This window comes from Nicotiana tabacum, chromosome 4 (genome assembly GCF_000715075.1).
Source record: "Nicotiana tabacum cultivar K326 chromosome 4, ASM71507v2, whole genome shotgun sequence".
Classification (NCBI taxonomy): Eukaryota; Viridiplantae; Streptophyta; class Magnoliopsida; order Solanales; family Solanaceae; genus Nicotiana; species Nicotiana tabacum.
Window position 1 is genome coordinate 10,829,290 of NC_134083.1, and position 22,524 is coordinate 10,851,813.

Consider the following 22,524-nt stretch of genomic DNA (forward strand, 5'->3'; position numbering starts at 1 on the left):
TAATTATGGGAAAAATTGTGAGATCATTTATTCCATGTTTGGTGCAATATTGGATTCCGGTATTAGCGATTCTCAATCACTAATATTATTTTTATTTATTCGTGGGATAAAAATCCAGAGATTTGCCCTTTTTCAAAGCTTTTTCTCGCAAAGATTTTTAAGAAATATAAGGTTAAAATTGAAATAAAAGTTAAAAACAAATATTTGGTTTAACCTTATTCTCAATTTTTACCTTATATTTCTTAAAATACTTTGGGAGAAAAAGCTTTGGAGAAGGGTAAATGTATCATTTGATTGTCCTATCCCTAAATTAGTACTACCCAATATCAACTAATATTGTTATTGTTTTGCTTATTCTATTTTTTTGTTGTCCTTTTCAGTGCCATTCAAGGGTTTTGGTTCTTGAGTGCCATATTTATATACAGTAGATTTTTGTATCTCTTCCTCGGAACCTTTCTCCCAATATCACAATCTTCTTCTTCGCCAACCTTATCTCTCTCTTTCTCTTTCTCTCTTTTTCTTGTTATTAACCTGTTAAAGGCTCAAATATTTAGATTATTTCTCGGACTTGTAGAGATAGAGAGAAAGAGAGAGTGTGTCTAACAAAAATGGAAGCTGTTCTACAAACAAAAGGGCTTCTTTATCTGCCTTCAAAACCCAAAACCAGAGCATTTTACCCATTACCTCAAGGGGGTTTAAGGCACCGATTCAATTCTTTTAATTCTCTTAAACCTAAACCCCTTGAAGGATTATCTCTATCTTTATCTTCTGATGGTTTCCAAAAATTTCAAGGCTTTGCTAAAAAGCCACAATTGATTAGTCAAAAGAACAGATTTTTTCCAGTTTGTAAAGCAGAGGCTGCAGCTGCAGCTGATGGGGTACCACTTTTGGGAGAAAATGAGTCACCTAAATTCATGGGAATTGAGCTTGTGACACTCAAGAAAATTATTCCACTTGGGCTTATGTTCTTTTGTATTTTGTTTAATTACACAATCTTGAGAGACACTAAGGATGTTTTGGTTGTAACAGCTAAAGGGTCAAGTGCTGAGATTATACCTTTCTTGAAAACATGGGTGAATTTGCCTATGGCTGTAGGCTTCATGCTTTTGTACACAAAGTTGGCTAATGTGTTGTCAAAGCAGGCTCTTTTCTATACTGTGATCCTTCCCTTTATTGCTTTCTTTGGGGCATTTGGGTTTGTTTTGTATCCCCTTAGCAATTACTTTCACCCCACAGCTCTTGCTGATCAACTTTTGAACATTCTGGGTCCAAGGTTTCTTGGACCAATTGCTATATTGAGGATCTGGAGTTTCTGTTTGTTCTATGTCATGGCTGAGCTTTGGGGAAGTGTGGTGGTTTCAGTTCTTTTTTGGGGGTTTGCTAATCAGGTAAATATATGTTCATCCTCATCCTTTCATGGATCCTTTTTAGAATTAATTACTATTCCAGTTTGGGTGTCATAACTTGGTATATTCCATTTATATGCTGTTTGCCTGAATTTTGAGACTCCCAATGTCTTTTTTAGTCTAGGATAGTAAATAGATTTCATGCAAATTGCACACTGAGCTTTTGGTATAGGTGTCCCGGGACTAATAATCTATGAAGAAAGGAGGGGAAAGGGCAGATCAACCAAAGATCCTACTCCTCTTAGAAAGGGGAATGAATCATTTTTCCGCTTTTTCATTTTGTTTCAAGACCCCATTGACGAAAGAACAAATCAGGAAATAGTCAATTTGATGAATATTCATTTTATACTGTCACACTTCATTTGTGCATTAGTAATCATTTCCAAAAGTTATATGATCTTAGATTCTTATATTTGCTTATCTGATGAGTTCCTGAAACTGCTGCACTTTAGGGTGATATGAACTCTCTTTGAACTGATATGCCGGGAACAGGTTAATGTAAGGGATTGGATGGTACAACATTTTTTCTTCATTATTCTCTTTTGGCAATGGGTGTTGGCTCCAGGGGTGGGGTTAGGAAGGGTGCAAGGTTATGATAGTATTTACTGTTTTAAGATTTGTTTACTATGGAGTTCATGGTTTAACTAGCTTTAAGGCTGGTGACTGGTCCAGTTATGTTGCAATTCTGCTCATAAATTGCTGATGTCTCGGCTGCACTTTTTTGTCATTGTTTACATCTTGTCTAAGTTCTGTCTTTTTTGTCGTAACCAGTTATAAAAATTCGCTAAGGTTTCAGTTTGTCACCTGCTCTTTCTGTTTCCATCTGTTTGAAAGGCCAGTTATCAGCTGGTGAAATCATCCGCGCATCTTGATTATCAGTGCCTTGAGCTTTATTTGGGGAAAATAGCTTTTTGTGCTGCCATTGAATATTTTGGGATGCTTTTATTTTTGCAGATTACAACAGTTGATGAGGCTAAAAGATTCTATCCATTATTTGGACTTGGAGCAAATGTTGCTCTTATTTTCTCTGGTCGTACAGTGAAGTACTTCTCTAATCTGAGAAAATCGTTGGGTCCTGGAGTTGATGGTTGGGCCGTCTCTTTGAAAGCAATGATGAGCATTGTAGTGCTGATGGGGCTTGCGATCTGTGGCATTTACTGGTGGGTGAATCACAATGTTGCGCTACCGAACCGTAGCAAGAAGAAGAAGGTAACCAGCCACAATTTGGTATTGATTCCCTTCAAGTGGCTACAATACACAAAAGAAAATAGTAGTCAGCAAAAGGACCTATAAGTTTTGCCTATCTAATAAACTTAGCAGAGAAATTACCTTATTTATCAGTTAGTTCCAGAGAGATGCTTGACCTCTTTGTTTACTTGATCGCGGTTCATTGATAATCTAATAAATTTCCACCTCTCAGATTAAATTATACAAAATCACTTTCACATTGAAGGATCATGTTTATGGTATGAACATTTTCTAAATAAAATATATTTTTGCAGGAGAAGCCTAACATGACCACGATGGAGAGCTTGAAATTTTTGGTCTCCTCAAAGTATATCAGGGATCTTGCAACATTGGTCGTAGCATACGGCATAAGTATCAACCTTGTTGAGGTTACTTGGAAATCAAAGCTCAAAGCTCAGGTAGATAATTACTAGGTGTTATGCGTTGGTTATATATGAACTCCAGTTTGTTTATCATTTTAACATGCAGCATCTTTTTCACTCTCTGCCCTTTTTAACTAAATCTGCAGTTCCCAAGCCCAAACGAATACTCTTCTTTCATGGGTGACTTCTCTACTGCTACTGGGATAGCAACTTTCACGATGATGTTGTTAAGCCAGTGGATATTTGACAAATATGGTTGGGGAACAGCAGCTAAGATAACACCCACGGTCTTGCTTCTTACTGGAGTTGGATTCTTCTCCCTGATTTTGTTTGGTGATCCCCTTGCCCCTGCTCTTGCCAAGTTTGGGATCACTCCTCTTTTAGCGGCTGTCTATGTGGGTGCTATGCAGAACATTTTCAGTAAGAGTGCAAAGTACAGTTTGTTCGATCCTTGCAAAGAAATGGCCTATATTCCTCTGGATGAGGACACCAAGGTATATACTAATTTACTGTGTCTAAAATTGTAGTGAATCAATGCTCTATGGTGCTGTCAACAGTGCTGAATTGGAATAGTTGTGCCTACATCTAGGAATTGAATGCATTAAGCATGTATATATCTGTAGCCTTTAAGAAGGGGAGCCTTCGAGCAACGGTAAAGTTGTCTCCATGTGACCTAGGTCACGAGTTCGAACTGTGGTATCAGCTACAGCTACTGATACAAGCATCAGGGTAGGCTGCCTACATCACACCCTTTGGGTGCGGCCCGTCCCTGCACCCTGCATGAATGCGGGATGCTTCATGCACCGGGCTACCCTTTTATATTTGTAGCCTTTAAACATCTGATGAGTGCATATATTTATGATGGTATTTGTGACTGACAAATACCTCGGTCCGGACTTCTATAACTGGAAAATCGTGATGTTATTTGGCAGCCAGTTGTTTCCTGAAAATTAAGCTCAAGCATTTTTCTTATAACAGGTTAAAGGGAAGGCAGCAATTGATGTTGTCTGCAATCCACTGGGAAAATCTGGAGGAGCCTTGATACAACAATTCATGATTTTGACTTTTGGTTCGCTTGCCAACTCAACTCCCTACCTTGGAGGTGTGCTACTAGTAATTGTACTTGGATGGTTAGGAGCAGCCAGGTCTTTAGACGGCCAATTCACTGCATTGCGTCGTGAGGAAGAGCTCGAGAAGGAAATGGAAAGAGTAGCAGTGAAGATCCCTGTTGTGTCACAAGATGAAAGTGGAAATGGTTCTCTTACAAGTGACTCGTCGTCACTGAATCCCACGGGAGGTGACTCAGCCGGTGCATCAACTGAACCTTCGTCCCCAAGGAATGTGTAATTTTGCTGTTATATCACCTCCAAAGCAGGAGGAATATGAAAACAAAATAGGAGATGCATGTCGGTTGCAGGTTCAACTATTCAATGAAGTTCCCAAAAATTTTCTTGGTTGTAGGAATTTGTTCTTACTCGATAGAAATAAATACGAATAGAAGGACAAGAATGTCACTGACTTGGCTGCCCTTAGATGTTGTAAGCTTATTGGAGTAGTTCCAATCATTCAGCTTTATAGCTCTCATGATATGAAAATGCTATTTGCTGCTAACTTGCTGTGTAGCGAACACTTCGAGAAGAATCTTCGACTGATGTGTGGAAAGAAGAGCAGAATAATTCTGTGCATACGCTTCTACATGCTCATTCTTAGTCTGAAACGTTTAGTGCTGGTTTCGCTTTTGGTTAGCCTTCATTTTGACTTTGCATGTTCTGATTAAGCCTCTTGACCAGTAGGCTTTACATGTTCTGCGTAACTGGTAAAGTTGTTGTCATGTGACCTCCTGGGTTCAAGCCGTGAAAATAGCCTCTTGCAGAAAAAGGCTGTGTACAATAAACATTTGTGATCCGGCTCTTCTCCGGATCCCGTGCATAGTGGGATCTTAGTGCACGAGCTGCCCTTTTATGTTCTTATTAAGCAACGGTCTGACAAAATTAAAGAATTTTTCAAGAAATTGTATAGGAGGATTACCATCCAATTTTACTGCTGCTCTTGTAAATTTAGTCACATCGGTAAATTTGTGAGAAGATATCAAGTGAACTAACTTAGAAACTTCCTTTCCCTTTATAAACTAGAACTAAAACCAGAATACTTGTGAGAAGATAACTACTTAAAAATTTGATGAATTATGGTCCAAAAAAATAAAAAACACTAAAACCCAATATTTCAGTCACATGTTCAAAACTGGTCGTTCAAAATACAGATTGGAACTATCGTATAATCCTAAATGAGGCAGACTGTAGATACCTCCCCTAGTACTGTTTAATCATTGTCCATTCGTTCCTCATCGCTCTCAATTTTCTCACATCATATTAATTATCAACTGCATCCCCACTTATATCGCCGCAGTACTCTTCCCATCACTATAATCTTTGTTTTGCACATTATATCCAATTTCCAGCGAGCAAAAGAAGAAATAAACAAAAGAAGCCAAGGGTGTGGGGATAGCTAGGGAAGGCAAGTAAATTTAATGCAAATATTCCGTTGGGTAGTGACATATCATGGTTTCTTCTCTGCTGCATAGAGAACAAAATTCATAAAACTCTCACATGAGAAAGGAAAATGACATGGACCTATGTATATTTCTTTTCAATAACCATCCCCCTCTCTCTCTTGGTTTCATTATACATGACATATTTTATTGGATATGGAATTTAAGAAACAATAGAGTTTTGGTACTTATAATTTTAACATGCTATGATATTTATGCGACCAAAAAAATATACTCCCTCCGTTTCAATTTAGATGAGGTAGTTTGACTCGACATGAAGTTTAAGAAAAAGAAGAAGACTTTTAAAACTTGTGGTCTTAAAAACTTAAGAAGTAAAAGATTTGTGGGGTCATGACATTTGTGTGGTTATAAAAACTTTTCATTAAAGTTAAAATGGGTAAAATGAAGAATTTAAAGTTGAATTATTTTCAAGTTTAGAAATGTGTCATTTATTTTGGAACAAACTAAAAAGTAAAGTACCTCATCTAATTCAAAACGGAAGGAGTATTATATATTAAGGTTAAAACTACTGTAAATCACAATTATTAACAATTCAAAATATCTAAAAGACATATGAAAAAATCATGGGAAAAATAACTCGTTTAACTCTCGAAATTCGAACTCCACCATATAATTGGGACGAAGAGAATATATTTTTGTAAAACAAACTAAAAAAGAGAGCATATCACATTAAAAAAAAAAAAGATGTATTAATTCTTATCCCTCCTTTTCTACCTCTCACTCGTCACCCATGTTCAAGGCACTAACGGTAAAGAACAATTCTGCACAAATCTCTATCAAACAAACCATCATCCAAGGGTATTCTTGTCAAAAACTAATAAAAACAACCTTGTCAACATTATGTGGTGGTGTCACCCCTAACAAATTTTTATCTACTAGAGGTAATAACCTCATGTAACAAGAAGAAAAAAATCCCTGGTCAGAAATTTTCTTCATCTATATGAATTACTAGCTAGTATTACTCCATTGTCCACATAAACTCTAAAAATGAAGAAGCTAACATTGCCGGAACCCATAAATTTTCCGGGCAAATCTACTCATTTCTCGGCCGAATGTTGGTTCGACGACACGTGTATCCTCGACATGGACTACTTTGTCAAAACACTTTCCGGCATTAAAGCCAAAGGTGTTCGTCCTGAACTTATTGGCTCAATTATTACTCATTATGCTTCTAAATGGCTTCCTGACCTTTCTACTGGAGAAGGTACGTCGTACTTATAAAAATTCTTCTAACATATACCTAGTGTGAATTCTATGCTAAAAATCATACTGTCTATATTTGTCAAATAAGTATTACTACTTTTTATATATGTATATTAACGTAGAACGCCGTTCCCTTGGAGGAATTCCTGATTTCGCCGGTTAGTACATGTAGCTCAATTTAATTCTAGTTTTGTAAGGTACTAGGGATGAATGTAGTTTATTTTTGCGACAGGTTCAGAAGTGTTAAGCCCAAAAAATTTCGAAGACTCACCGGAAAGTGTCACGGCGTTATGGATGAAAAAGAGGTTCTTTGTAGAAACTTTGGTCGGAATTCTGCCGCCGGAGAAAGATTCAATCCCTTGCAATTTCCTCTTACGTTTGCTACGAATCGCAAATATGGTTTCAGTCGAGCCCAGTTACAGAGCCGAGCTGGAGAAAAGGATATCGTGGCAACTGGACCAGGCTACTTTGAAAGAGCTAATGATTCCGTCTTTTAGTCACACGTGTGGGACATTGCTAGATGTTGAGCTTGTTCTTAGGTTGGTTAAGAGGTTCGTGAATTTTGATGAAGCCGTAAGAAGTGGAACAGCTTTAATTAAGGTAGCGAAACTTGTGGATAATTACTTAGCTGAAGCTGCTGTTGATGCAAACTTGACATTGTCGGAGTTCATTGCTCTTGCTGGTGCATTTCCTGAACATGCTCGGGCTACAGATGATGGCTTGTACAGAGCTATTGACACATATCTCAAAGTAAGTACCAAATCTTCTTCCGCTTAGCCCTTAATTGATGACCATTAATTTTTTAATGACAACATATTTTGGCTTTTTGGTACAACAACAAAAAAATCCAGATCAGGTTTAGAGAGAATAGTATTTACGAAGACGTTGACCCAATGTATAGAGAATATTTTGGCCTTTTGGTGACTCAATTATAGCTGCATCACAAAAATTTCTGTTATTAGTCGTTAGCGCGGAAAGTGTAAGTCGCTATTTCTTGCTACGACATACTATGCAGAAAGTTATGTGGCTAAAGTGTCGGGTCACTATTTTCTTTTCATATTTAGGTAAGTGCATTTCGTATAGCTGTATATGCAAGAGCTGTAGTGACTTACTACTATATTTGTATAAATTGGTCACGAGAATTTTTCTTCCCAACCAAAAGAGCATGGTGGGGGAGGTGGGTTATTAGTTGTAAAAAAGGAAAATGACCGATCGAGTTGCTATTTGGTTAGATTAGGTTACGAGTTTTGGCAGTGTCCCTACTATGAGATTCCCAATGCCAAAAAGTCCAAGTAGAGAAGGTACAACAGTGCAAGTATTGTTGAAATTTCTCCAGACAAAACAGAAACCACTGCTATTCTAAATTTGGCTTTCTTGTGTCCGCTCATACCTCTTTGGGAAAAGTATTGCCTGGAGTTTGAGGAGAAAAATGAAGCAATAATCTTCACTGGATTTAGTAATTCTAATTTTAGAACTTCCCTTTTAGCTTCAGCCTATGTCATCAATCATGGAAGAAAATGTTTTCCTTCAAACTGTACAAGACAAGTCGCGGAGATTAATTAGTGTTAATGTTTGTTAGCGCCTAATTACACATTGTTAGGTAGCTAAGTGATTTAGTATTGAAAATAGAGAGCTAATGTTTTGTGCACGGATGATGTGTAAATAATTTTTACACTATCTGTAGGTTAAGTTAATTTATAGTAGCATGTACTAACTTCTATATATATCATGATATGATAATCTAAAAGCAATAAAATAATAACGTGTTATAACCGATTAAGTCGTACTAATACTGCAAACTATTTCCATTTACAGGCGCATCCCGGGGTGACAAAACAAGAAAGAAAAAGTCTATGCAGATTGATAGATAGCAGAAAGCTATCGCCAGAGGCATCCCTACATGCAGCACAAAACGAACGTTTACCCGTGCGAGCAGTAATTCAAGTATTATTATCCGAACAAACCAAGCTCAACAATAACAAGCAGCAAATTGATTGGAGTGGTTCCTTTATAAGTGGCACCAGAAGCCCCAACGCGGGGATAAATGATCAGCCTCCAGCTCGGTGTATGTCAAAGCGCGAAATGAACGTTCAGCAGATGGAGATAAAGAGGCTGAAAGAAGATGTTCTTAGACTACAGAGTCAGTGTATGACAATGCAAGCACAGATTGAGAAGTTGCTGGAAAAGAAAAGAGGCAGCAGCTTCTTTAGTTGGAAGAAGATTATTGTACCTTCTTTAGTTAAGCATGATAAAATTGGAGAGGTTGATAGAGAAACTGATGTGGGATTTATTGGAAGACAAACTCCTGTGGATATGAAGACCAGGCTTGTTCGAGGCAGAACACCTAACAAGTGGAGGAAATCTTTGTCCTGACTCCTGAGACAAAATTTTAGTGTTGAATTTGGAATAGGTGCAGGTTATCAATCAATGAAAAACTAAAACTAATTATTAAAATTCATAAGCTTAGTTGTTGTTCTCTCTTCCTACTTCGTATCCTAGTAAAAGGGGAAAAAAATTAACGTGTACTTTATATTTATATTAAAGATATGTGTATCTGAATTTGATAAGGTGGGTTACTCTGATGGTAAGTATCCTCCACTTCCAACCAAGAGGTTGTGAGTTCGAGTCACCCCAAGAGCAAGGTGGGGAGTTCTTGGAGGGAAGGATGCCGAGTTTCATTTGGAAACAGCCTCTCTACCCCAGGGTAGGGGTAAGGTCTGCGTACACACTACCCTCCCCAGACTCCACTCCACTAGTGGAATTATACTGGGTCAGTGAGACATCGAGCTATTTCGGTCTTCAAGAACATGCCATAACCCAATTGTTCGCAACTTCCACGCTAGACAAAAAATAAGAGGCTAAATCTCTAATCGATTTTTTATGCTTCAAAAATAGGGAGCTTTACACAAGTAGCCGACATGATTCATTATTTATTTTTTCTAGCTGGTATACATTGATTATAACTGACTATCCGCATTTATATATATATTATACATGAATTGTACATGTATTATAATTTCGTCGACTATTTTTAGTTTAAACAATTGGATAAACGGTGATTTAGATGATTTTTCTTAAGAAATTATCATAGAAGACAATGCTTTTAAAATGATATAATTTAAAGCGCGTACTATAATACGACCCTCCTTACTATCAGCATTGGATAATCAATTTTTCTATCCTACAATTATATATGTGCAGATTTTCTGTTGACATGATAGAGTATTTAGCTTCTAGTCCCAAACACAAACTTAGTGGCTAGTCATGTAATGGACCATTGTATTTATTTTGGCTATCTTTGTAAATATTGTTTCAGCTTGTTTTAGTTAGTGTATTAGTTAGGAGGCAGATTTCGTTATATTGGGCACTTGATTGAGGCCCACTATATAAATATACATTGCTGGATTTAGAAGGATCCATCGGGCATTTTTCTCTCATTCATTTTTCTCAGATGAAATTATCCTCTCTCTGTGTTGAAAACCCACATAACCAAATTTTCCCAAATTGCTCGATCTAGAATGTTATCATGGTATCAGAGCGGGTGTTTCTGACTTGATTCATGGCTCCTCATCGTCCGATCTTACCCCGCATTCATTTCGTTGACGTTTGGAAGTTTTTCGGTCATCGCTGTTTTCTTTGAGATTCAAGTTGACTGTTTATTTTTTGCTGTTTTTCATCAATTTGTGGACTTTCATCTTATCGTTTGAGTCATTTTCCGACGTATGATCTCCGATTTGGTCCTAATTTGCACGGTGAAGGTGGTAGGGTTTTTTATTCGACCTTAAATGGGTGATAGTATCTTCTCTGAAGGCCGTTCTTCTTCGGTAGTGAAGAAGGATGGTAAACACGTTCCTCTCTTCCTAAACTTGTTTGAGCAGAGTTCTTTTTACTTTTGTTGTAATATTTTATGATTTCACTAGTTGTGTATTAGTTGAGCTTTGCAATGGGAACACCTGATATCTTTTCCCCCGATCCTTCCTGTCACGACCCAATTCCATCATAGGTCGTGATGGCGCCCAACACCATTATTAGGTAAGCCAACACTGATCAAACTAATGGTTTTCTGTTTAAATAAATTACTAAGTGGGTTTCCTCATTTGTTAAAAAGATTTTGAAATTTGCAAATGTGACATAATTAAACGGAAGCAAACGAGTACAAATCATAATCATGTAAACAAATCCAAAATCGTAAGTCCACTAGTATGTGCTCCAAGACGTGGTGTCACAAGTATGTGGGCAATCTAGTAGAATATACAAAAGAACACTACCCTACTGTCTGAAAGGAAATAGACATAAAATAAAATATAAGGGAGACTCCAGCTGCTACAGAACGGCTCGGAAGGCAACTCACCGTGAAGTTTCGAGATGGGGATCAAATCTGCGCACCAGACTGGTAACCAGATGCACCTGCCTCAGATCCTGTACAATTAAGTACAGAAGTGTAGCGTGAGCACATAAATAATATGTACCCAGTAAGTATCTAGTCTAACTTCGAAGAAGTAGTGACGAGGGGTCGACTCTGACACTTACTAAGGGCCAACAATATGATAATATGAAATTCTAATTAAGCATGATATATATAACAATAAAACTCATAACAAGAAATAACTAAATAATTCATCACCATATTTACGAACCCAAATCACTTCCTTCATTTAAAACAAATAATCTTTCAAATAATGAATTTCTACCAATTATAAAAGGGACTTCCAGGTCTATTATCACGTACAAAATTCTGCTGAGTTCGTTCGGCCCGATCCAACATAAATGTAAACTGTGCACTGCCGAGCGTCGAACGACACGAACCATAGATGCATCTATTAACCTGCCGAGGTGAACGACCCACTCCCATAAAAGTAGTAGAAAGAATTACCCCGCTCGCGGAATATACTTGCGACGCGGTCAAATATAAATTATCAATAAATCATAACCCTTTCTTGATTCTTTTCAAAACAAAGACAATTCAACTTGAAGCTTTTAAATCCTTAAAATCCTCGACTTAGTTCCATTTGATACAATTAACAAATATAATCAAATAATGGTGTCTATAAAGCATGGTGTAAATCTAAAACTACCCGGACATAAACAGGAATAGTAGCTACATACGGACTCCTGTCACTTCGTGCGTACGTAGCCCCCACAAATAACAACACATATTAATTAAGTTCATCTATGGGGTAAATTCCCTCTTACAAGGTTAGAAAAGAGACTTACCTTGTCTCAAGCCTACTTCCCAATTCAAGAATGCGCTCAGAACTCCAAATTTGATGCCAAACTACTCGAAACTAGTCAAACATTACATAAATCAATCAATCTATGCTCAAAAGTTCATAACTCCACTATTAGAGTGATCACCCAACCCAAATTGCAAGATTCCTAAAATTTACCCCCGGATCCACATACCCGGATTCCGGAAATTTTTGAAGAAAGTTGTTACCCATAACCTTAGGAACATAAATATATGGTTTTCACTAAGTTTCATAATCATTTTCGTGGTAAAATATCATTTTTTATTAAACCCTAGGTTTTTCATCTAAACCCATGATTTCTATCAATTTTCATGTTGAAATCTACCCATAATATATGTATTAAACTTACATTAAGGTAGGAATTACTTACCCTCAATAGCTAGGTTGAAGTCTCCCTTTTTGAAGCTCTAAAATCACCCAAATATGTGAAGAATGGGAGAAAAATGCCCAAGTCCGGTATTAAATGAAGCTTACTGCCTCCAGCAATTTCCGCACCTGCGGTCATAGGGCCGCACCTGCAGTCATAGGGCCGCACCTGTGCCCTCGCTTCAGCGGACAAAAGTCCGCTTCTGCGGAACTTCCCTAGGCCGGCTAGCGTCGCTTCTGCAGACGGGTTTCCGCTTCTGCGGAGGATGGGCCGCACCTGCGGAACCTGGGCTGCCCTTCCTTGGCCGTTTCTGCGAGGCTTGGCTCACACCTATGGCTGGCCAAGCGCAGGTGCGATTATGATAGACCTGATGCTTCGGCTGTTGCTCCAAATTCTTATCTTGGTCCGAGCCTCGTCCGATTGACACTCGGGGCTCCCGGGGCCCCGCTCGAACATACCAACAAGTTTGAAATCATAAAACGGACTCGCTCGAACTCTCGGAATGCCCGAAACAATATCAAAACTAAGAATCGCACCCCAAAACCAATTGAATCAAACTTAAGAACTTCAAATTCTTCAATTTACTTCTAATGCGCCGAAACGTACTTAAACTACTCGAAATGACACCAAATTTTGCGTTAAAGTCTTAAATGACATTACGAAACTATTTTCGATCTCGAAATTCCGTTTGGACCTCGATATCACCAAAATCCGCTCCCAACTAAATTTAAAGAACTTCTAAAACCTTCAAGAACCAACTTTCACTATTAGGCGCCAAAACGCTCCCGGGTCATCCAAAACCCAATCCGAACATACGCCCAAGTCTGAAATCATCATACGAACCTATTGGAATCGTCAAATTCCGATTCTGAGGTCGTCTACTCAAAATGTTGACCGAAGTCAAACTTGGCCTTTTAAACCAACCTTAAGGAACCAAGTGTTCCGATTTTAACCCGAACCCTTCCAAATCCCGAACTAACCATCCCCGTAAGTCATAAAACAGTAAAAGCATGTACGGGAAGTCTTATTTAGGGGAACGGGATTCTAGAAATCAAAACGACCGGTCGGGTCATTACATTCTCCACCTCTTAAACAAACGTTCGTCCTCGAATGGGTTTAGATTCATACCTGAGGTGCTGAATAAGTGTGGATATCTGATCCGCACATCCTACTCGGACTCCCAGGTTGCCTCTTCGACTTGTTGCCCCTCCACTGAACCTTTACCGCGGAAATCCTCTTGGATCTCAACTGGCGATCCTGTCTAGCAACAATGGCAACTGGCTCCTCCTCATAACCCAAGCTCTCATCTAGCTGAATAGTGTTGAAGTCTAACACATGTGACAAGTCAGCGTAATACCTTCGGAGCATCGACACGTGAAAAACTGGATGAACCCCTGATAGGCTGGGAGGTAAAGCAAGCTCATAAGCAACCTTCCCAACCCGCCTTAACACCTCAAATGGGCCTATAAACCTTGGGCTCAACTTGCCCTTCTTCCCGAATCTCATAATGCCCTTCATCGGCGAGACTTTCAAGAGAACCTTCTCGCCTACCATAAATGATACATTACGCGCCTTTTGATCCGCGTAACTCTTCTGTCTGGACTGTGCTATGCGAAATCGCTCCTGAATCAACTTTACCTTTTCCAAGGCATCCTTTACCAAATCGGTACCATATAACTTAGCCTCGCCGGGCTCAAACTGCTCGATGGGAGAACGACATCGCCGACCATATAAAGCCTCAAATAGAGCCATCTCGATGCTGGATTGATAACTGTTGCTGTAAGCAAACTCGGTCAAAGGCAAGAACTAATCCCATTGTCCCCCAAAGTGAATCACACATGCTTTGAGCATGTCCTCCAAGATTTGAACTGTCTGCTCTGACTGCCCATCGGTCTGTGGATTAAACGCAGTGCTGAGCTCTACACGGGTCCCCAACTCACTCTGTACGGCTCTCCAGAAATGCGAAGTGAACTGAGGACCTATTTTTGATATGATAGAAACAGGCACACCGCGCAACCGAAATATCTCCCGAATATAAATCTAGGTCAACCTCTCTGAAGTATAAGTAGTTACAACTGGAATGAAGTGTGCTCACTTGGTCAACTTGTCAGCAATGACCCAAACTTTATCGAACTTCCGCAAGGTCCGCGACAACCCAACTACGAAGTCCATAGTAATGTGTTCCCATTTACACTCTGGTATAGTCATCTGCTGGAGTAAGCCACCTGGCCTCTGGTGCTCATACTTAACCTGCTGGCAATTTAGGTACCTAGCTACATACTCAACTATGTCTTTCTTCATCCGCCGCCACCAATATTGTTGTCTCAGGTCCTGATACATCTTCGTAGCACCTGGATGAATGAAATACCGAGAACTGTATGCCTCCTCTAGAATTATCTCCCTCAAGCCATCGACATTAGCAACACATAGACGACTCTGGAGTCGCAGGACACCATCCTCGCCAATAGAAACCTCCCTGGCAACACCCTGTAGTACCGTCTCTCTGAGAATTGCCAAGTGCGGATCATCAAACTGTCGAGCCTTAATCTTCTCCGATAGTGAAGACTGGGCAACAACACATGCAAAAACTCCGATGGACTCTGAAATATCCAACCTCACAAGTGTGTTAGCCAAGGACTGAATGTCCAAAGCTAGTGGCCTCTTTTTACTGAAATAAATGCCAAGCTACCCATACTCTCTGCCTTCCTGCTCAAGGCATTCGCGACCACGTTCGCCTTGCCCGAATGATAAAGAATGGTGATGTCATATTCCTTTAGTAACTCAAGCCATCTGCGCTGCCTCAAATTGAGATCCCTTTGCTTGAACAAGTGCTTCAAACTGCGGTGATCAGTGTAAACCTCACAAGGCACCCCATATAGATAATGCCTCCAGATCTTAAGAGCGTGAACAATCGCGGCCAACTCCAAATCATGCACAGGATAATTCTTCTCATGGGACTTCAGCTGACGTGAAGCGTATGTAATAACTCGCCCCTCCTGCATCAATACACAACCCAAGCCAACGCGTGAAGCATCGCAATACACAATATACATCCCCGAACCGGAAGGCAACACTAGAACTGGTGCTGTAGTCAAGGACGTCTTGAGCTTCTAAAAGCTCGCCTCATAATCATCGGACTAACAGAACGGAGTACCCTTCTGGGTCAATTTAGTCAAAGGTGCTGCAATGGATGAAAAGCCCTTCACAATCGGCGATAATACCTTGCTAACCCCAGGAAACTCTTGATCTCAGCCGCCGAAGTGGGACGAGGCCAACTCTGAACTGCCTCAATCTTCTTGGGGTCCACCTTAATACCCTCGCCTGATATAACATGCCCTAAGAATGCCACAGAATCTAACCAAAACTCACACTTGGAGAACTTAGCATACAACTTCTGTTCCCGCAAAGTCTGGAGCACTACTCTCAAATGTTGCTCGTGCTCCCCCAGGCTACGTGAGTAGATCAAGATGTCATCAATGAAGACAATGGCGAACGAATAAATATAAGGCCTGAACACCCTATTCATCAAATCTATAAATGCCGCTGGGGCATTGGTCAAGCCGAAGGACATCACTAGAAACTCATAATGACCATATCTAGTACGAAAAACAGTCTTTAGAATATCTGAGTCCTGAATCTTCAACTGATGATAACTTGACCTCAAGTCGATCTTTTAGAATACCCTAGCACCCTGTAACTGGTCAAACAAATCATCGATATGCGGCAACGGGTACTTGTTCTTGATGGTCACTTTGTTCAACTGGCAGTAATTAATGCACATCCGCATAGTTCCATCTTTCTTCTTCACAAATAACACTGGTGCACCCCAAGGTGATACAAATTGGTGTGACAAACCCCTTTGCTAACAACTCTTTAAGCTGCTCCTTCAACTCCTTCAACTCTTTTGGAGTCATATGGTACGGTGGGATAGATATAGGCTGGGTACCCAGAGTCAAGTCAGTACAGAAATCAATATCACGATCTGGTGGCATGCCTGGAAGGTCAGAAGGAAACACATCGGCGAACTCTAGGACTACTGGCACTGAATCAATTGTCGGAGACTCTGCGGTGGTATCCCGAACATAGGCTAGATAAGCCAAATAACTCTTCTCGACCATATGTCGAGCCTTTATAAAAGATATAACCCGACTAGATGTACTGACAGACGAACCCTTCCACTCTAATCTAGGCAACTCTGGCATTGCTAAGGTAACAGTCTTGGCATGGCAATCAAGGATGGCGTGATATGGGGATAACCAGTCCATGCCCAGAATGACCTCAAAGTCGGTCATATCAAGTAATAGAAGGTTCGCTCTACTCTCGTAACCACAGAACGTGACCACACAGGACCGATAAATCTGATCCACAACCACAGAATCGCCTGCATGAGTGGACACATAAACAGGAGTACCCAAGGACTCACAAGGAATATCCAAAAAATGAGCAAACAGAGATGATACATATGAATAGGTAGATCCTGGATCAAATAACACCGAAGCATCCCTACCGCAGACAGAAATAATACCTGTGATCATGGCATCTGAGGCCACTACATCTGGTCTGGCCGAAAAAGCATAGAATCTAGCTGGAGCGCCGGTTGGCTGGCCTCCACCTGACTGAACAATAGCTGGCTGACATCCCCCTACCTGGCCTCCACCTCTAGGATGACCCATACCTGCTTGGCCCCCATCTCTAGGCGGTCGGACGACTGGTGCTGCAATCATGGGCTGATGACCCTGTTGTACTGCCTTGCCCCGAAGTCTGGGACAAAACCTTTTCATGTGACCCGGATCTCCAGACTCGTAACAACCTCTCGGTACCATAGACTATTGCCCTGAAGTCTGACCCTGATGGCCTGAATACCCACTAGAAAAACCCTGGATGGCTAGTGGGCAGTATGAACTCTCTGGCATGGCACTGAAATAGGCACTGGAAGAACCCTGATGAGCTGGTGGGTGATAAAAACTCTATGGCATAGCACTAAAATAGGGTCATGCTGGAGCAACCCGATGAGGTGGTGGTGCTGGATATGTGGTCCTGCTAGGCTGACCCCTCCCAAACTAATCTTTGCCCCTAGCCGGGGCACCTCTAAACTCTCCAGAGAAATGGGTCCTTTTGTCCTGCTGCATCTGCTCTCTACCTCTCTAGTAGTAGCCCTCAATCCTCCGAGAAATCTCCACTACTAACTGATAATCAGTACCCATCTCAACCTCTCGGGCCATACTAGCCCGAATATTGGAGTGCAACCACGCAACAAATCTCCGCACGCTCTCTACGTCGGTAGGAAATATCATAAGTGCGTGGCGAGACAACTCAGAGAATCTCGCCTCATAATCGGTCACTGACATCTGACCTTGCTCGAGCTGCTCGAACTGACCTCACAACTCTTCCCTTTGAGAGAGTGGAATATACTTGTCCAAGAAAAGCTGTGTAAACTGGTCCCAAGTCATAGGAGGAGAACCCGCTGGTCTGCCAAGAAGATAAGACTGCCACCATCTACGGGCCCTGCCCTCTAGCTAGAAGGTAGTGAAATCCACCCCATGGGACTCTAATATCCTCATATTATGCAGTATGTCCCTACACCGATCAATGAAGTCCTGGGGATCCTCATGCCGCTCACCCCCGAATATAGGAGGGTATAGCCTAGTCCATATGTCCAATAGCTTCTGCAGATCGCCGTCCGCAGCTAGTCTAGGCTCAGGTGTAGCCGCTACAACTGGCTGGGCTCCGCCTACGGGTAGTGTACCCGGAGTCTGATATACTACAGCTGCATGCAACGGAGCCTGGGTAGTAGGGTTCTGTGCTCTCCCTCCCGCCTGAGACGTAGTTGGGTCTACTAGAAATAAACCAGCCTAAGTCATAGTGTCCATAAACCGCAGCATACGGCCCATAACCTCCTGAAATCCCGGTGCTGACATGAAATCTACCGGGGCTGGCTCTGCGGCGGGCACCTCGCCCTGCTCCTCAATGATGGGATCCTCCACTGGATACACCGGTGGTGCTACTATGGGCAGCTCTGGGATGCCCTCATCCCCTACCTCGGGTCGGTGCCCTTCCTCGGCCTCTAGCAATGGGGGGAACAGCTCCTCCCGGGTCTGGAACGTCCGCCGTATGCGTCCTCACCATCTATGAGAGAATAAGAGAAAGGATTTTAGTATACCATCAACTGCACGATAGGAGATGAATAAAGAGTAGTTTCCTAAAACCCTATAGCTTCTTGAAGATAAGTACGGATGTCACCGCACTGATCCGCAAGACACTACTAGGTCTGCCCATAACTTGTGAGACCTACGTGAACCTAGTGCTCTTATACCATGTTGTCACGACCCAAATCCATCATAGGCCATGATGGTGCCCAACACTATTGTTAGGCAAGCCAACACTGATCAAACTAATGGTTTCCCGTTTAAATAAATTACTAAGTGGATAACATTTCCTCATTTGTTAAAAAGATTTTAAAATTTGCAAATGTGACATAATTAAACGGAAGCAAACGAGTACAAATCGTAATCATGTAAACAAATCCAAAATCATAAGTCAACTAGTGTGTGTGCCAAGACCTAGTGTCACAAGTATGTGGGCAATCTAGTAGAATATACAAAAGAACACTAGCCTACTGTCTGAAAGGAAATAGACAGAAAATAAAACATAAGGGAGACTTCAGCTATTGCATAACGGATCGGAAGGCAGCTCACCGTGAAGTCTCGAGATGGGGATCAAATCTGCGCACCAGACTGATAACCAGATGCACCTGCCTCAAATCCTGTACAATTAAGTACAGAAGTGTAGCGTGAGTACATGAATAATATGTACCCAGTAAGTATCTAGTCTAACCTCGAAGAAGTAGTGACGAGGGGTCGACTCCGACATTTACTAAGGGCCAACAATATGATAATATGAAATTCTAATTAATCATGATATATATAACAATAAAACTCAAAACAAGAAATAATTGAACAATTCATCACCATATTTAAGAACCCAAATCACTTCCTTCATTTACAACAAATAATCTTTCAAATAATGAATTTCTACCAATTATAAAAGGGACTTCCAGTTCTATTATTGTCACACCTCCTTTTTCCTGGGGGAATAGGAAAGAAAGGAGTTTTTTCAATTTAAGTGACATTAATCGAAATGAGATTATTTATTAAATTCAGAGTCGCCACTTGGGATAAAATCTGGTGTCCCAAGTCACCGGTTTATTTTAAATCCCAAATCGAGAAAATTCGACTCTGTTTTACGGTCCGCGAACACAAAAAATCGGGTAAGGAATTCTGTTAACCCGAGAGAAGGTGTGAGGCACTCTCGAATTCCGTAATTTTAGCACGGTCGCTTTAATCATACATGGCTTAATTAAATGGTTTAATTACTCATTTTAGAACCTATGTACATTTACCTTTTTACCGCTTTTAATTGCTTTATTATTTGTAATTATGGAATTATTTTGAAACGAATCACGCGTACGTGTATTCGTTTTGTTTGGTGTGTCATGAATCATGTCACGCGTACGTGTACACAATTAATAATACTTTATTATTTGCAACCCCCATTTATCTATTAATAAGCCTTACAATGTGTCTAGACCCAATTAGTTATATTCTCCCTTGAATCTATTCTCGGTGAGAATGTGAAAGAAATATACTCAACAGTTTAATATGAAATATCCGATTAATTTCTTATGAATTCTCTCTTTTTAGTCTTTCACTAAATAAACTAAATGATAACAATTATCCAGAAATATATGCTCAAACAGAAAAATGACGGATTAAGAAAATAAATTACTAATAAAAGGAACCAAATCCTAATGCTCTGAATTTATTCAAAGAAAACTAAGAAATAACAGTGAAGAAGGATAAAATCAAAACCTTAGCAAAAGAATTCCAGTAATACAAGAAAAAGAACTAGTACAAACTCCAATCCAATGCAGAAACTCAGGCCGGACAAAGTAGCAGCAACGTCAAACCTGAAGCCACGAACGGAAACTCGACATCATAATCACACGAGAATCTCTCAAACTTTTATCTAGAAAAACTCTCTTTCCTTTTGTTTTTGAATCTTCTTTGTTTCTTCCTCTCACTTATCACGTTATTTTTCTTATTCCCCCTCCCCCTTAAGCAAGTGCAAGTGTGTGCTATTTATATGAAAAATCCTAAAGTCCTACTCGTATGTGTGTATGATCATGGATTAGATTGAGGGGATAGTTGGGACGTGAGGAGTGAGACGTGGGGAGTTTGAAAAAATGAGGATTATGGTTGTATAGGCAGCTTACTAAGATTAGAAGAGATCTTTTGTATTGTTTATTTTATTATTATTATTTTCTTCTTTTTGTTAGTTGCCCTTTTTTTTTTGTAAATTAACTTTTACTTTCTTCTTCTTTTTTTTAATTAATTTTTTTTTTTAGAGAAAGTAAATTGCATAGTTAAAAATATGAGTCAGCTACTTTTATACTTAAATATTATATACATAAGAAACCTAAATATTTACATTGTAGTTTAAATTATACTGAGAAAGATACTATAGCTTACTTATTAAAATTCTAATTATATGAAACCAAGTAATTTTAATTTATTTTTTTTAAAATTTTCTTTTTCTCTTTACAAATAGAAACAAAAATATGTATTTTAAAAGTGTGAATATTTTTGTAGTTTTTATAAACTCTACTAAAAGTGAGATAAATGTTTAAAATATCAAGATTAGACATAAAACACATATTTACACTAAAATAGTATAGAATTTGAGTGTGGTCAAAAATTAGTTGTTCACAGCATCCCCCTCATTGCTTGAAAACATGAAGAGTTTTCAGGCAAAGAAAATGAACAAGGTGACTGATTTTTGACCACCCTATTATTTAAAGGGGAAAAGAAGTGAAAAGAAGACGTTGCGACCGAGCCTTGGTTTTAGGCAGCCTACATATTCCGGGTTATAAGGGAATCAGGTCACGTGTAGTTCAAGTGAAAGAAGAGTGATGGAGTATACTTAGAGGGAGAGTCGAGTGAAGTTTCATCGAGGTTTCGATCCGCAGCTCCTACCATTATATCAAAAGAAAAAGAAAATTACATACTCTTGAAATCTAAGAGTTATAAAATTCCTATCTAAATGCCATCTCGAGTCTTGTCTTGATTCTTGACTTGCTTCCCCCATTGACTTTAAACTGAAACTTGATGCTCTTGATGTAACAAACTATGAAATATTCTCCCAGGCTTTATTCTTGATCAGATGATGAGAAGATGGATCTTGAGACCCTATGTCTCCGCATGCATTACGTCAAAGCTGGTTGCGGCTGGTATAGAGATCAAACGTTCCACTTTCTCTGGCGAGAGCTGGAGTCTTTTCTTGCACATCCAATCTGTACTTTGCATAAAAACTTGCAAGCCATCAGAAACAAACAAAACAAACAAAAATTTTCTGCCCAAGTTTGCACTAGAAAATTTTTGTGAGTTATTGAAAATACATTAAACTATCTTTGCTATTGCAGAATAAAGAATTGAAAAAAGACACAATTTTTTTTTTGAATAATAGGGGATGTCGTACCCTATGTTAATAAGAAGAAAGGCAACCAGGGGATGTAGTACCCTGTGTTGACAATAAGATGAGGCTCGTGGTGCTCGGAGATGCTACTAGGGAATGTCGTACCCTAGGTTGGCAAAAAGTAATGCAGCCAGGGGATGTAGTACCCTGTGTTGGCAATAAGATGAGGCCCGTGGCACTCTGAGATGCTACTAGGGAATGTCGTACCCTATGTTGGCAATAAGAAATGCCACCAGGGGATGTAGTACCCTATGTTAGCGATAAGGTGAGGCTCTTGGCACTCTAGGATGCTACTAGGGAATGTTGTACCCTATGTTTCCAATAAGAAATGCAACCAGGGGATGTAGTACCCTATGTTGGCAATAAGGTGAGGCTCTTGGCACTCTGGGATGCTACTAGGGAATGTCGTACCCTATGTTTGCAACAAGAAATGCAACCAGGGGATGTAGTACCCTGTGTTGGCAATAAGATGAGGCCCGCGACACTCTGAGATGCTACTAGGGAATGTCGTACCCTATGTTGGCAATAAGAAATACAACCAGGGGATGTAGTACCCTATGTTAGTGATAAGGTGAGGCTCTTGGCACTC

At 40.0% G+C, this 22,524-nt stretch overlaps 2 protein-coding genes across 3 annotated transcripts; both read left to right on the forward strand.

The window, feature by feature from the left end:
* Nucleotides 1-353: 353 nt before the first annotated feature.
* On the forward strand, nt 354-4,627 carry LOC107792921 (plastidic ATP/ADP-transporter-like). The gene is made up of 5 exons (XM_016615182.2): nt 354-1,388; nt 2,361-2,615; nt 2,909-3,052; nt 3,163-3,510; nt 3,995-4,627. Exons 1-5 carry the CDS (start codon nt 609-611, stop codon nt 4,361-4,363), a joined length of 1,896 nt encoding a protein of 631 aa, XP_016470668.1. The 5' UTR covers nt 354-608; the 3' UTR covers nt 4,364-4,627.
* A 1,825-nt stretch (nt 4,628-6,452) lies between these two features.
* LOC107792920 (root phototropism protein 3) lies at nt 6,453-9,353 on the forward strand. 2 transcript variants are annotated; one of them, XM_016615181.2, is made up of 3 exons: nt 6,453-6,789; nt 7,021-7,538; nt 8,604-9,353. In XM_016615181.2, exons 1-3 carry the CDS (start codon nt 6,573-6,575, stop codon nt 9,159-9,161), a joined length of 1,293 nt encoding a protein of 430 aa, XP_016470667.1. In that variant the 5' UTR covers nt 6,453-6,572; the 3' UTR covers nt 9,162-9,353. The 2 variants fall into 2 exon arrangements, with proteins under 2 accessions (XP_016470667.1, XP_075107479.1); XM_075251378.1 differs by having other exon boundaries at nt 6,554-6,789; nt 7,092-7,538.
* Nucleotides 9,354-22,524: the final 13,171 nt, after the last annotated feature.

Coding starts and splice junctions, on each gene's coding strand:
- LOC107792920 (XM_016615181.2), top strand. CDS start 6,573: ATGAAGAAGCTAACATTGCCGGAACCCATAAATTTTCCGGGCAAATCT. Junction 6,790..7,020: donor TGACCTTTCTACTGGAGAAG/GTACGTCGTACT, acceptor TTTTTGCGACAG/GTTCAGAAGTGTTAAGCCCA. Junction 7,539..8,603: donor CTATTGACACATATCTCAAA/GTAAGTACCAAA, acceptor TTCCATTTACAG/GCGCATCCCGGGGTGACAAA.
- LOC107792921 (XM_016615182.2), top strand. CDS start 609: ATGGAAGCTGTTCTACAAACAAAAGGGCTTCTTTATCTGCCTTCAAAA. Junction 2,616..2,908: donor ACCGTAGCAAGAAGAAGAAG/GTAACCAGCCAC, acceptor ATATTTTTGCAG/GAGAAGCCTAACATGACCAC. Junction 3,511..3,994: donor CTCTGGATGAGGACACCAAG/GTATATACTAAT, acceptor TTCTTATAACAG/GTTAAAGGGAAGGCAGCAAT.